Source organism: Colias croceus, chromosome Z (genome assembly GCF_905220415.1).
Source record: "Colias croceus chromosome Z, ilColCroc2.1".
Classification (NCBI taxonomy): domain Eukaryota; kingdom Metazoa; phylum Arthropoda; class Insecta; order Lepidoptera; family Pieridae; genus Colias; species Colias croceus.
This window is the reverse complement of record NC_059568.1, coordinates 7,288,342-7,303,821: the sequence shown is the minus strand read 5'-3', so window position 1 is coordinate 7,303,821 and position 15,480 is coordinate 7,288,342. Positions and strand designations below refer to the sequence as shown.

Below are 15,480 nucleotides of genomic sequence, written 5' to 3'. Positions count from 1 at the left end.
TGGGTAAACGGAAGGTTCTCCCTAGAAGCGACATGCGCTACGTAGTATTTGTATTTTCTTTGTTGCACTAGGGCGTCCCCCCTTCTCTGCCACATCATGCCGAATATTGGGGCCAAGCGGGGCATGTCGCCGACTCTTTGCTGGCGTTGTGCGCTCTCAGGCGCTGTACGGGTGCCCAATATGGGCTGATAAGCTTTTAACACGTAACACTATCGTGCTGAGGCGGTCGCAGCGAGTGATAGCTATAAGGGTTGCAAGGGCGTATCGCACCGTTTCTTACGATGCGGTGTGCGTTATAGCTGGAACTGCACCCTGGCACCTCGAAGCGGCCGCCCTGGCGGAGGTCTACTGGCGCAGAGCGGAGGCAAGAAGTAGGGATTCAGAGCTGCCCCCTGAAACGCTCGAAACCTGGAAGCGGGAAGCGCGCGATGAAGTATTCCTAAAATGGCGACAAGAACTTGATGTGTCCTACGTGGGGGCCTGGACTCTCAACGCGATTAGCCCGGTGCTGAGAGAATGGGTAGAGAGACGGTGGGGGTCACTCACCTACCGTCTTGTGCAGGTGCTGTTGGGGCATGGATGCTTTGGCAGCTACCTGCATAGGATAGGGCGTGAAGCGGCCCCCGCCTGCCACCACTGCAGCAGCCAGTTGGACACGGCCCTACACACCTTGGTGGAATGTCCAGCATGGACAAGCGAAAGAAGGCCTCTCGAGAGTTTGTTGGGAACACGAAACGAGTTGACCCTGCAAGGCCTCGTTAAGTTAATGGTCGTTGGCGACACGAATTGGAACATGGTCGTGGCCTTCTGCGATACTATTATGAGGGCAAAGGAGGACGCAGAGAGGGCTAGGGAAAATGACCCAGCGGCTGACCCTCTGCGCCGACGTAAACCAGGCAGACGCAGACGTCTCTACGTCGAACGTCAGCCTTAAATTAATGCGAACAAACACAGGGGGAGGTTTACATAGAGACGAGCATACTACAGTTATGCTCGCTGCAAGTAAACCGGCCCCCCCTGTGACAGATGGCGGATAGCCCGGTAATATGGTGGCGTTATCATTTTCGATACCGTCACCTATTGCCAACTTATGGGCTTGGTCGGGTCGCCAAGTTGCGGCACTCTCCACGTAGGCGGTGGGGGTATAAGGCCTAGCTGTTAACCCCTGTCGCCGAAGGTGAACGGTGGCCACCGTTGGGTTTTAGTGGGTATGGCTTCCTGCGAGTCCCACATACCCCCTCATACAGCAAAACTGTAGAGGGGGATGCGTAAAAGCATTTCCCAACGTTAAAAAAAAAAAAGGGCGTCCCCCCTTGGCCTTAAAGAACCTCGGCTTGGTCTGTCGCTTGAGTGGAGGAAGCCGGAAGGGTCGGACTTGGTCGGGCGCTTGTGATGCAACTATTTATATAATAGACTTGTTCGAAAGGACTACTTTCGCGCGAATATTTCGTAAAGTATAAAGTAAGTATGGCTACGTACTAATAAAATTCAAGCGTTTCGTTCGGACATACATTGACGCAATTATTATCACTACATAGTATAAAACAAAGTCGCTTTCTCTGTCCCTATGTCCCTATGTCCCTTTGTATGCTTAAATCTTTAAAACTACGCAACGGATTTTGATGCGGTTTATATACATTGCGGTGGGAACTAGGTGATTGCGGTTATAAAACCTCACGGTTAAATATCACTGTTTACACATGCCCTATTAACCCTAGTCCTACGTTCACACGGGGTCGCACACACTTATCCCATTTAACATCCAGCGCGCCAGATTCGCGTCGATCGTCGATCGAACCACGTCCGAACGCTCAAGGTTCGATTTCGAGATTTCGATTTTTCGATTGAAGCCTTATGAACAACTAGCTTTCGGCCCGCGGCTTCGCTCGCGTTTTCAAAGAAAAATCCGCATAGCTCCCGTTGCCGTGGGATTTTCGGGATAAAACCTATCCCATGTGATAATCCAAGTTATATGTGTCCTAAATTTAATTGTAATCGGTTCAGTAGTTTACAATAGTTAGCTTTAGCTTACCGTCCGCGGCTTCGCCCGCTTTGTCTAAAACCTAATAAATTATACACTAAAATCTTTCTCTTGAATCACTCTATCTATTAAAAAAACCGCATCAAAATCCGTTGCATAGTTTGTCGTCGCATAGGTACCCTCATCTACCAAGACTAACTCCAGCTCTACCTGCTCTGTCGGATGTGGGTCCTCAATCGCGAGTGCTATTCGTTCCACCTCCCAGTCTCTGATCACCACCAGGTGCGACACGCCCCTCTTGATCTCATAAAGCCCCGAAGCTTCGAGTATTCTGAGATCAAGGGGGAGTATCCCAGCCAACAGCACCGCAAAGTTCAGAGAGATAGTCCGATATGCACTGCAGATCTTCTGGGCAAAACCCCGTTGAACGGTGTCCGGTATTAGTTCTAGTCACAGTTCTAGTATACCCTACGTGAAAAAGATTTTTTGAACGATAAGTCGATAAGGTCTTGTTGGGACTCGAAAATAAAATGACTCAAGTAGATGTGGAGAATCGATTTCACCCAAGCAGATTTTTTCTGAGAGTAAGTGCTTCACTTAATGGGTGCCTATCAGACAGGCACAACCACGGCACAACATATTGTACCTGACTAATAGACTCTCATAAGAACAACGAGGGGAAGGTAGACGGAAGTTAAGAAACCGTAGGAATGTTTTATTTATTTAAAATTAAAAATTTAAGTTTTTTTTTCTTTTTTCTTATTTATTGAAGTGAAACTTCTTTATCGGGGTTGGAAAAAAATGTAGTGTAAAATTTTCTCGTTACGCTTGACATTTTTCCGTTACGCGTCATCTTTTTCTTATCCGTACCACGCGTGATTCGACGTATTTCTGTAAAGTTGCTTATTAGTATTTTTTTTTAATAATGTCATAAAGAAGTTTCACTTCTTACGTGTGTACATTAATTAGGTAGCGTATCATCATAATAATTATTATGTACCTACTGGACATTTTACTCGCTCGCTTTTCAAGAAATTTGTCCCTTATTTTGTTGAGCCATGGTCACCTAGTTAGTAGTACACAAGCTCTAGACGAAAAACGCTCTCACTTGGACCGGTTATATTATGGTGAAAGCCAAGAAGCTTATATCTAATACACTGGAGATTGCACTATGACCATTAACTTGTAACAAGAAAATATGACCTAGAATGACGTCAGTCATGTTTTTTGTCTCTTTCTGTTGAGTGACCACGCTGGTTTGTAAATTCAGGATTTTTCAAAATAGAAAAAACTAAAAATCATGGTCTATAAATAATAACGACATAGGTATATTTTTAACAGTATTTATATTATAATATTATGGTCACACTTTATAGGTACATACAATTTTAATTGGTATAGAATGATAGTTTAAAATAACTTTTGGCTACAAAGCTTGGATATGAACCGATATATAGCATTAACATCCTTTGTAAATAGAGGAAAGTTGTGTTTAGCATCAGATGCTGTTTACCAAATTGTAAGCTACTCAGATCTTCTTTTTAAACGCGTTGCTTCGACTGGTCAATTTCAAGCCAAAATCATCAAAGAAAAACTGTTTAGCGGCCTTGCACAAATTTCAGCTAACTTTACAAAGTTTATTTTTCAAAAGGTATTTTTTTTCTGGGTCGTAATCCTCAGTAACCTTGATGGGCACATATATTTCTTTTTATTTTACTTTTTGAAAAGCTGAAATACGTAAAACAAAAAAATATAAGGTAAGTTAAAAAAGTATAAATTTCAATGTAAGAACGAACAATCTTATAACTACATGTGAGTGCAATACCGATGTCGTGTGTTGTTTCATTACTAGTAACAATCTTTAAAATGGTGTTCTAAATTTTCATCATAATATTGTAATTAAAATATATTCTCCTCGCTATCCATAAAAACTCGTCATCATGGTTACCTTACTTGTTAAATGTTGTTTATTGAAAACTTGTTGAAAAATGATAAAGTATTGGGGAAATAACAAATTTAACATGACTGCTTACTAAAATGATGCTAAATTAGACAATTTTTGTCATTGAAATGATTCTAAACAAGTATTGAGGAATATTGTAAATAACGTAATATACACTTACCTGTGAAATTCTATGCCAGAATTTGGTGTCCAAACACTTCTGCAATTTTGCACAATACAATGCATTCTTTATATTCGGAAAATATTCATTAAATAAGCAACAATATTAACTTAAATATTCGAAGCGACGCAATTTTTTTGACACACATGCCATATTGACAAAGTGAGAGTTGCTACAATTTTATTATGGTGACTGCCCATAATCAGGGAGTATCGCTTTTTAATAATTGGTTCAGATACTTATTTTATTTAGCATAAATAATAATTGTCTCATCCAACAATGCTTCTGAATGACGTTTTTGGCAATTTATCAACAAACTCATGTACAAAAACTAACCTTTTGCACAGAATATTACAGCATACATAGTAGCCTTGGGAAAACTTCGTATTAACAGTGGCAATACCAAGTTAGGTGTGAAAGTGATAAAAAACATGAACTGGGCAATATTTTCTTGTTACACGTCAATGTTCATACCGAAATCTCCAGTGTATTAGATATAAGCTTCTTGGTGAAAGCCGTGGTGAAAGCGCTTATTGTAATCTGTGGTAATCTGCAAGTATTTGAATTCTCTTTGGTAATCTTAAATCTGTGCCGGGCTGACTATATATAGTTATCTGTGGTACCGGGTGCCCTGGCGGCAGTGATGCCATATCTACCAACTTTTTGGTAGATCTACCAATTTTCACTTCAGTCTACCTATCTACCACCCTAGACCTAAAAACTACCAATTTTTTAAATTCTTTGACATATCACCACTTTGCGATATGTTGCCGTTGCGTAAGTCATGCGACGATGCGTCAAGCTAGAGTCCAGACCAAGAAGCTTATATCTAATACAATGGAGATTGCATTATGACCATTGACTTGTAACAAGAAAATATGACGTTGAATGACGCCTAACTTGGCAAGTTGGTGTGAAAGGGATAAAAAAACATACAGGCGTCATTCAACGTCATATTTTCTTGTTACAAGTCAATGGTCATAATGCAATCTCCAGTGTATTAGATATAAGCTTCTTGGTCCAGACCAAAAACCATAAAAAAAAACAGCAACAGTTGACACTTGACAGTTCGTTCGTTCATGGTTCGTTCGCGCCAATTTCTGTCTGTGGGCTGTGGCCGGTCGCCCATTACCGATTGTGTCGTTTTGTTGTTAAAACTAAATAACTACGTATTAACGGTGCTGATTGCTCTTTGTTCTGTGTTGCATGTATTTATTTATATAATGGATTCTGACAGCAGCGAAAGCGATGCACAGATTTCTAGGTTAGGAACTCCGCCACGAAAAGCTAGAAAAAGGCACTATGACCAAAAATATATGAAATTATGGGAGAAAGACAAGGAATTTGCAGGTTGGCTTCAACAAAGTACCAAGGGTGAAGGATATTTTTATTGCAAATCATGTAGGTGTGATCTTAAATGTTCTGGTGGAAGATTTATTCTAAATAAACATGCAAATAGTTTAAAGCATGTAGCATGTGTGAAAGGTGAACTTCTCTTCTGTGGTTTTATGCTCAGTTTAGTTTAACTTTTAATTAATAATGAATAATTAATTACAATTTTAAAAACGAAATTACTAACCATCAATTTATCATTGATTGCCTATGATTGTGCAGTGCATGGTATTTTAAATCTTAATTTTATGCAATTTCGTTTTATCTATTTTTTAAATATAAATGTTAAGTACTTGTTTTCAGGTATAGCAAGTCAACTATCAATCACCCAGTTTGGGCAAACTCAGTCAAAAAAGTCATTTGAGGATAAAATCAAATTTGGAGAAATAAGAATGGCTTGTTTTTTGGCAAAAAATAATTTACCATTTAACATTGCTGGTTAGTATGCTTGCAGTTTGGTCTACAAATTCATTATTTAATAAATGCAGGCTATGTTTTGTTGTATTTCATTCACAACAAATTAATTAAGACACTATAAGTATTCAAATAATAGTATTTTTCAGGTGACCTAAAGAAACTTATTCAAAATGTTTGCTCGGATTCTGAAATAGCCAAAGAAATTACATTCGAAAAAACTAAGGCACAAGCCATTGTTTCAAATGTAACAGGAAAATTATCTCACAGCGAATTAGTTAAGACTTTACAAACTGAAAAATTTTCTTTGATTGTTGATGAAAGCACAGACAAATCAACAACAAAACACTTGGCGCTCATTGCCAGAACAGCAGTAGATTTCAATGTGGAAGATAATTTTTTATGTTTAATACCAATTGTAGATGGCACTGCCTCAGCATTACATAATGAATGCAAAGAATATTTTGATAATGAAAATATTCCTTACAAGGAGAATATGATTGGATTTGCAGCTGATGGTGCAAATACTATGTTTGGCTCACACCATTCATTGTCCACCCTATTTGCAAATGAGATCCCTCATTTATTCATGATGAAGTGCATTTGCCACTCTTTTCATTTGTGTGCTTCTTATGCCTGCAAAAGTCTTCCGAGGGGTGTAGAGGATTTTACAAGAGATGTGTACAATTATATCCAAAATAGCCCAAAACGTCTGGGTGACTATAAAGAATTCCAATCTTTTTTGGAAATAAAACCCCACAAACTTCTACACCCAGCTCAAACAAGGTGGCTGTCTTTACTTCCTGTGGTCAAACGGCTTTTAGAACAGCTTCCAGCTTTAAAGTTATACTTCCAAAATGCTGTTTTGAATGACAGGCTACTTGCAGCTCAGACCATCCATGTGAAGGCGATGGATCCTTCAACAGAGCTATACTTAAATTTTTTGGATTATGTCTTGCCCTATTTCCATGACATCAATAAAGAAATGCAATCAGAAAGTCCTAAACTTTACTTGTTATATGAACGGATTTTTACAACATACAAAACTATCTTGGAATGTTTTATTAAACCAGAATTACTGCAGCTGACTGAAGATGAAAAAAACAGAAGCAAGGATCTTAACTTGGACTTAGAGAACAAAATATTGAATTTAGAATATGAAAATAAACACAACCATGTACCAATAGAAGAAATATACCTTGGTGGTAATGTTATTTCCCTGTTATTGAAACAAGATTTTGTGGCTAAAATGACTCAAATGGAAATAGTACAGTTTAAAGAGAAATGTATTCTTTTTTATATAGAAAGTGTAAAACAAATAAAGCAGCGTTTTTGTTTTAATGAAAAACAAAGATTAAAATGTCTTAAATTTTTGAATCCTAAACATATAATTGAAAAACAAGCAGTCACTACTATTGCTCATTTAGGAGTTCAATTTCCAGGCAAGTTAAACATAATAATTATGTAATTATTAATGTTGTCCACTCTGGAATATTTTTTTATTTACAATACATTTTTATTTTTAGGCCTTTGCCCAGAAAACATGACCGAATTGGACAGAGAGTGGAGATTATTAAGAAACATAACATTTAATTTCCCAGAAAAAAAATTAGATCCTACACCTTCACCCGAAGAATTCTGGAAGCATGTTTCATCCATTAAAAAAGGAGACCAGTCTCCAATGTTTCCACTGCTATGTGAATTCGTGAGAAAATTACTCGCACTTCCACATAGTAGTGCAAACGTTGAGAGATTGTTTTCTGCAATTAATAACATGAAAACCTCCCAAAGAAATAAAATTTGCACGAAGACTCTAGAGGGATTGTTGCGTTCTAAAAGATTTATAGCAAACAATGGGCAGCCTAGTGCAGAACATTTAAAACTTTTTAATAAAAATATGTACAATTAAAAAAAAATAAACATTTTAAGAACAGTTCATGCATTTTTAATCTCAAAAAATCTTCTAAATTGAGGTGGTAGATCTACCAATTTTGCATTTTACATTCTACCAACTTCTACCAACATTTGGCACATAATCTACTAATTTTCTAAAATTGGGGTTGGCAACACTGCCTGGCGGCTCATAGAGGAAGGATGTATAATGGCGGCCAAATGGCGGCTCTGTGGTGTAAACTGCAAAGTGGTGTAAAACGTGCATTTGCGTGCTTAATTGTAAACAATTTATTAAATTTACAACTAATACTTAATCTGTGAAATATACCTCTATGTAATAAAGACGCCTCTTCAAAATAGGATGTAAATGTATTTAATATAATTCATATTGTTTTTTTCTATGATAAATAATTTTACGAGAACATAATACCTAGGTACTCAGATTTGTGGTTTAGGGGAGCGAATATATTATCTTTCAATATTATTAATTAATATCATAGCTCGTTACCTAATAATCATGCTTGGGTATACTAACGCAGGAATACCAGACAAATCTTGGCAACCACCAGTCGCTATTTTAGAGACAACGTGAGTATTTATCAATCTATAACTTTCATACATATTAAAACCAGACATTCTTAATTCTAAAAAATATTTTTATTTTATATAACAGTAGATTTACTTTTAACGAAAAAGAATATAGGTGCAAAATATTTAAAAGAATGTTGTGTTCCTTACCACTTCTAAACACCACTTATAATCATTTTTATTAGGCAATAATGGCTGAACAGATATTAATTATTATTTAAAGTTTGTTATATCTCTGTCCACTGAGATTATAATAGTAACTATCTATTAATCAAAGACTTACAAAAAATGGGGCTGCAGCTAGCTTTAAAATAAAAATAATAATTTACTTTCAGAATGGGGACTATTATTTTAGAAATGTACTGGAAACACACACCATTGACTTGTAGAAATTTTATGGAATTAGTAAGAAGAGGTTATTACAATAATACAAAATTTCATAGAATAATAAGAGATTTTATGATACAAGGAGGTGATCCCACAGGTACAGGGAAGGGTGGGCAATCAATTTATGGACCGCAGTTTAATGATGAAATAACTCCTGATTTAAAGCACACAGGAGCTGGAATCTTGTCTATGGCCAATGCAGGACCCAATACAAATGGTTCTCAGTTTTTTATTACTTTAGCCCCAACACAGTGGCTGGATGGGAAACATACCATTTTTGGTCGAGTTCAAAGTGGTATGTCTGTTGTTAAGAGAATTGGACTAGTAGAATGTGACAAAAATGATTCACCAGTAGACGATGTTAAAATAGAAAAGGCATATATACCAAAATAGTTTCAATATAATAATTCATTCGGCTCTAGTGTTTTATTCAATGTTTCCAAATGCCAAAAAAAATTTTTTTTTTTAAATATTATTTATAACAATTTCGACAGAGACAAATTTTGATGGGGAGCTGGAGTGAACCATCCGTACTATATATATTAATATTATAAATGCGAAAGTAACTTTGTCTGTCTGTCTGTTACTCAATCACGCCTTAACTATTGAACAAATTTGCATGAAATTTGGTCTAGAGATATTTTGATACCCGAGAAAGGACATAGGTTGTATCCCGGAGATCCTATGGGAACGGGTTTTTCTTTGAAAACGCGGGTGAAGCCGTGGATGGAAAGCTAGTAACAAATAAAGTTTATAAAGACCTTATTGATCCCATGTATGCAACAAAAGTTATTCGGGGTCAAAGGTCACAATTTGATAGTACTATCTATCCAGTTGCAGTCAAATTTTGACTGGCAACCTAGTCAATTTATGTTCCTCCTAATAATTATAAATGAGTCGATACATATCAAACTCTGGTAAGTCCACTCCCCGCCAAAATTGAGATAACAATGGCGCCAATTTTGAATTGTAAAACTAAACCAGTCTCTACCTTTCAAATTTAGGTAAGTCAATCGTATCTCTATTAAAATAAGGTTTAAAGTAATTATATCGCGGGCCTTGAGCGCGGGGACCGAATCGAGAAATTCCGTAACGAAAAACCTCACGCTCTCCACTCCGACGGGCGGAGGTGTGGAGGAAGGAAGGTCGAATTCCTCCATCGAAAAAGAGAGAATTCACGACTAGTCTACTCGACTGGCCGGCCGTTAAGGCCCCAATGGATGATGTCGGAAAGTTGTATATGGGTGATTATACAAAAATGGGGTAACTTTTAAGGATATTTTGTTTACTATATTTTTATATCAGATTATTACAAACTAGGGTGTATATGATAGCTAATCTAATGAATATATTGTTCCAAATCGGGCCAGCCACTTTTTTAAGTAGATTGTGAGATATTTTAAATTTTCTGGATTTGGCCTCCAGGGGACTGACAAGGCTAACATAGTACTGATAAAAAACACAATTTTGTAATATTCTTAAAGAAATTCAATGAAAATTACTACAAATCTCTCAGTTTTAATAATGGCACATGTCTTTTAAGTATTAAAATCACTTAGTTTCATTTTAAAATGATAATTAATAATATATTGTGATACTGGGAAAAAATAATGTCTCAATTTTTAAAACAGCCTTCTGACATTTAACGCAACGTGAATTTTCTTACTCTCTTACTTAACTTACTACTTTGACTTAGTTTTACTTAATATTTCAAGTAATGAAATGAAAATGAAAAATGAAAAAAAAGTGCGAGTTGGACTCCTAACAAACCTATTTTTTATTATGTTTGTAACTTAAAATTTACACTTTTAGCTATTTTTCCTGTATCTGTGTTATAAGACGTTGCTTTTTACCATATTTTAAGACTGTATACACGGCAAGCATCCTGTGTATTTTTTTATTCCCTTGCGAATATTTAATTTTAAGGAAATTTGCAGTATTAACGGATGTAGGTATCTTTTAATTGCGTTGCGTTATAAGTTTGATTTTTTTACAGCCCCAAGGGTTCTTAATCTTGAGAATTCAATATAAATTTCAAATTGATACCTCCATGCGCTTCAAAAAACGTCTTAACAGACAAACGGACAACAAAGTGATCCTATAAGGGTTCTGTTTTTTCCTTTTGAGGTTCGGAGCCCTAAAAATCTAACATTATTTATGTGAAAAGTACTAATTTTCATAAAATTAAAAACCAAAGGCTTGAATGAAAGTCTCATCTGAGTTTTCATAAGAGCCTTTTGACATTTTTATAATGTTATTATCACAGAACAGTAAGAACATAATAGAAGTGCGATGTGGGCGTGGCCCACGTGTCACTAGTAAGGTAAGATCACCTAACTCGCTCTCAGTTGTGCGCAGAAAAATATTCGAGTCGGTTGTCAGCTGTCAAACCTTTTTTCCATATTTATTCATTAATAAGGACGTGTTGTTTTGTATTAGAGACCAAAACTGATAGCAGACACAATAATATCAGCAATCGAGGCATTTCATACCATCGGTAAGTCTTATTTTAATTTATTTTAAATATATTTTACGTTACAACTTCGCTCGTCATAATTTGTCAAAAATTTATAAAAAATATTAAGTCAAAATGAACCTTAATCCATAAGAAATAAGTACTAATATAGATTGAACAGCAAACAAGACTTTCTGGAATATTATTGCAATAAACAAACGAATGTTGGATTAGTGATGCATGTGGCGCATATCGACAGTATCGATACTTTAGAAAAGACAAACATTATAAATATTAAATTTTATTCTATTTTTCCTTAGCTTTCATTTGTCCTATTTATTTATAGATTTTCGAAAGAGCCTAATTTAAAAGAGAAATGGATAATAAATGCAACGTGACGAGTTAACTGGATGCCGAACAGCAATAATCAGTCTAACAAAGGCCACCGATACATCAAACCTCAACGAACGGCAGTTCCAAGATAAAATAATGCATATTTTCTGTTTGTTTTGTAAATATAGATTTATACTATTCTATTCCGTTTTTTATTTAAATATAATAATATGAAAAGACGTACTTAGTATAGGTAAACCAGAATCTGATGGCAATTAGGGAAATCAAAATTTGGAGTGTGCAACCCTAGGGAAAATGGACTGAACGATCTTGATACTGCTTATTTTTTATTTTGTCCTCAATATCATTAGTCACATTACATAAATGGACAATACTGTACTTAATAATGAGATATCCACTTAATATTATGTAGGTACATACTTACATGTATAATATACAATTATACATATTACTTTTATACAGGTAATACATATTATTATTAACACATACCTATATTTGTATATTATTCATTACCAGTATGCCATGTGAAAATATCAATATAATCATATTGTAGATCAAAACTGCTCATAATTTTTTATAAAATAAAATAAAAAATTAAATAAAACTATGTTTATTTTCGTAAGTATTAACAGATACACACATTATAAAATTGACTTGGACAGCTTGGACTTGACTATTAGCCGTATTGGAAACTCCTGTAATAAAATTTCATAAAATTATATTCTAATCAACAAACAATATTATTTTAATTTAAAGTATCAAAACGGGTAAGTCCAATGTACCAATAAAATCTTCAAATTTGAAAATTGTGATGTGTTTGACCCTTCTTCATCGAATGTTTTTCTATACATATTATAAACAACACCTATTGCTTGTGATCGCAGCAACTTTTTCGACATTTTAGAAGATTTTTTAGACAAAATCCTAAAAATTATTCATCAACTGCAAAAAAGACAAATAATTTGACAACCAATTTGATAGTTGTCAAATAAATTGCCACATGAAAATCTTTTAATTCTTAAATATAAATATGCCATCAGATTCTGGTAGACCTATAGTAATAAACATACTCCAAAATGTGACACATTATCCTATACTCATATAATAGAAAAAAAAAATGCACAAAAATATATTTATTTGTGAATTATCGATAACAAGGCTGACATCCCTTAGAGCATAGCATCAGGTTAATGTCAAGTTAATGTCATTAATTTAGAGTGACACAAATTTCAACCTTATTTCTATGTGTTGAGGTTCAAAGTTATATCTATCGAAAATTAACGCCCTCTGTTGTGGAGTAGCTGAATGTTTTCGAATTTGGAATTTCTGAGCAAAGAGAAACAAAACAGCTAATATACCTAGGGATGTTATACTAAAATAAACCGTAACATAGTGATTTAGGGTACATATTGAAATGCTGAATTTATAACCTTAGTCGGTTTTTACTCAAATTAAGCTGTCCAATCAAAGGCATAGTTTACTTGTAGTGTACTGTATAACTATCGGTTTAAATGTGTGGGTTTGGCGACACTGGTTTTCATACTAATTATGACATTATAGCACTTCTATTATGTTCTTACTGTTCTGTGGTTATTATATTAATTAACTTTTAACTTATTTTGAGGTAATTTTACTTCACAATATTATACGTATACATATTTATCTAATAAATATAACAAGCTATATGACCTGAAAGCATCAAAATCAATACTAAAAATAAAATAAGATCTTTTAAATAAAATTATTAGTAGTTTGTTTCAATAGCTCTTTTCTTTGCTACTCTTTTTTAAATGTTTCTTCCCTAGTCAAATTCAGTTTCTTTTAGCTTGGCGCATGATGTTTTGAACTGAAATATTAAATAGAAATGCTTATACCAATAGCAATCAAGATAAAAGTTCTCAAAAACGATAGAATCATCAGTACTATGGGGTCGCGTCAGTCCACTGACGCGATATCTGACATAGGACTGATGCCAGCGGATTGATAAAAAGGGACTTAATATGAGATTACAATCACAAATTGACAACATTTCAAAATTTTAAGCTACTTATTTTTTTATTTTAATGAAAACTAGATCAAAAATTATGATACACGTATTTTTTGCTTTTTCTAAATATCGAAGTTTTCATTCATCTTTTTGAGTTTTAAAATCATCTCATTCTAAAATGTCGTAAGCGCCAAATGACGTCATACATACGGAGGAATACATTTTTTCCTTTGCCACACTAGTTTAAATTAAAAAGAAATCTTGATTCTTGACAGTTGACAATTGACATTTTGGCACATTTGTCACTTTGATTCGTCAAGTTTTGTAAATATTGATATTTGTTATTTGCTGATCCAAATTTTAAACAAAAGAAACTTATTCACAAGTACTGATGATGATGACTTTATGCAGGATTTGTTAAGGGGTGCTGGAAATTTCTGGGAAGCAAATATACTATCCCAAAAACGTTGGAAAGTGTTAAATAAATACAACTTTTAGTAAGTAAACAAAGTCTTTTATTTCAAGAAAACTAAGAACACTATAGGCACTATTTGTATAATATAAATAAATTGGTCCAGCTCCAATCAAACAAACATCGCGGTAATGAGATTAAATTAGAAAACCAAAACACAATAACACGATTTAAAAGTTTGTTGACATGATTCATTCACAAAAATGACATTAATATGAAATTTGACACATGCCATACCCTGTAAATGTCAGTGATAGTTTTTTTTTAACTTTTTTTTAAATTAGGCTAAGGCTCATTTTTATTCCTCCGTATGTATGACGTCATCATCACATTTATCGTTTTTATTTAATTTCTCTTAAAATATGCAATAAAAAAATGAAATAATTTTTTTTCTGTAATCGCAAGAGCAAAATAAAGAAACGGTATTTTTCTTTTATGGCCTTATAAAAAATGAAATGTTGTCAATTATGTTTTTTTGCCATATTTCTAATATCAACAAACTATATTTTTACAAATCATAGTTAACCATGTATGAATGAAAATAAAAATCAGATTAACAATAAAATAACGACTCACCATAGGACTGAAATGTTGACTGGCGCAGCACGAATTTAGAGGACAAACACAACCCTAGCGCTGGTACAGTTATGACGGCCGTCAAAATATGGGATGCACAAGTAACTTCATTACCAACATTAGTATTTAGACCAATTTAGACAAGGATTTGACCTAGACTTGGTGATATTTAGCGAGAATTTCAAATTTAAAAAACACACAACGGACTGACCAATAAAAACGATGACAAAGTTTATTTTTATTTTTTAAATAAAATGTTAAACATTTCGTTATGAAAGTTATACTATATAATACTATGCATATCAAAGATTGTCCTGAATTAGTAAGTTTTCTCAAATCAATGATAATGTTTATAACATAGTCACTTGATTGTTGGTTTTCGGAGTTGTGACATGCCAAAGTACTGATTATTTAAGTATTAATTTTGTTTTTTTATCAATTTGTATTTTAAATAAAGAAGTGAAAGTGAGTGACCAAATAAAGGACGCTTTATTGTTTTAAAATAGATTGTTATTTGATTAATATATAATAAGACTTTGTATAAATTGGCTGGTGACATTGAGTTACCCCATTTCTGGGGGCACGGCAGTGCCCCCGCCAAGTCGAGCAAAAAAAAAAGCGGCACGGCCGTACCATCCTTTTCTCGAAGCAATTCGGGCCTTTTTCGACCCCCTATAATTCGGTTGTGGATAAAGCAAGAAACCTGAATCTTCAGTAACTAATCCGGCATTGTATAAACACGGAATATTTAAAATTTCAGTCAATTTGAACCAGTAGTTTAAGAATGACAACTTGTTAAAGTTTCTAAATTTTGTCACTCACTGACTCACCGATCATCAAAAGTCCAAGGCACTTCTA

The 15,480-nt window shown here is 34.6% G+C and overlaps 2 protein-coding genes across 2 annotated transcripts; both read left to right on the top strand.

Moving 5' to 3' along the window:
• The first annotated feature begins 2,203 nt into the window (after positions 1–2,203).
• LOC123705479 lies at positions 2,204–7,976 on the top strand. Its single transcript, XM_045654262.1, has 3 exons — positions 2,204–2,411; positions 6,060–7,352; positions 7,437–7,976. Exons 1-3 carry the CDS (start codon positions 2,204–2,206, stop codon positions 7,817–7,819), a joined length of 1,884 nt encoding a protein of 627 aa, XP_045510218.1. The 3' UTR covers positions 7,820–7,976.
• A 53-nt stretch (positions 7,977–8,029) lies between these two features.
• On the top strand, positions 8,030–9,194 carry LOC123705157 (peptidyl-prolyl cis-trans isomerase-like 1). Its single transcript, XM_045653818.1, has 2 exons — positions 8,030–8,391; positions 8,727–9,194. The coding sequence occupies exons 1-2, from the start codon at positions 8,321–8,323 to the stop codon at positions 9,169–9,171; spliced, it is 516 nt and encodes a 171-aa protein (XP_045509774.1). The 5' UTR covers positions 8,030–8,320; the 3' UTR covers positions 9,172–9,194.
• The last annotated feature ends 6,286 nt before the right edge of the window (positions 9,195–15,480 follow it).

Excerpts from the sequence above, each read along its gene's own strand:
- LOC123705479 (XM_045654262.1), top strand. The coding sequence starts at position 2,204 with ATGTGGGTCCTCAATCGCGAGTGCTATTCGTTCCACCTCCCAGTCTCT. Across the intron at positions 2,412-6,059 it reads GGGCAAAACCCCGTTGAACG|GTGACCTAAAGAAACTTATT; the intron begins GTGTCCGGTATT and ends AGTATTTTTCAG. Across the intron at positions 7,353-7,436 it reads TTTAGGAGTTCAATTTCCAG|GCCTTTGCCCAGAAAACATG; the intron begins GCAAGTTAAACA and ends TTTTATTTTTAG.
- LOC123705157 (XM_045653818.1), top strand. The coding sequence starts at position 8,321 with ATGCTTGGGTATACTAACGCAGGAATACCAGACAAATCTTGGCAACCA. Across the intron at positions 8,392-8,726 it reads GTCGCTATTTTAGAGACAAC|AATGGGGACTATTATTTTAG; the intron begins GTGAGTATTTAT and ends ATTTACTTTCAG.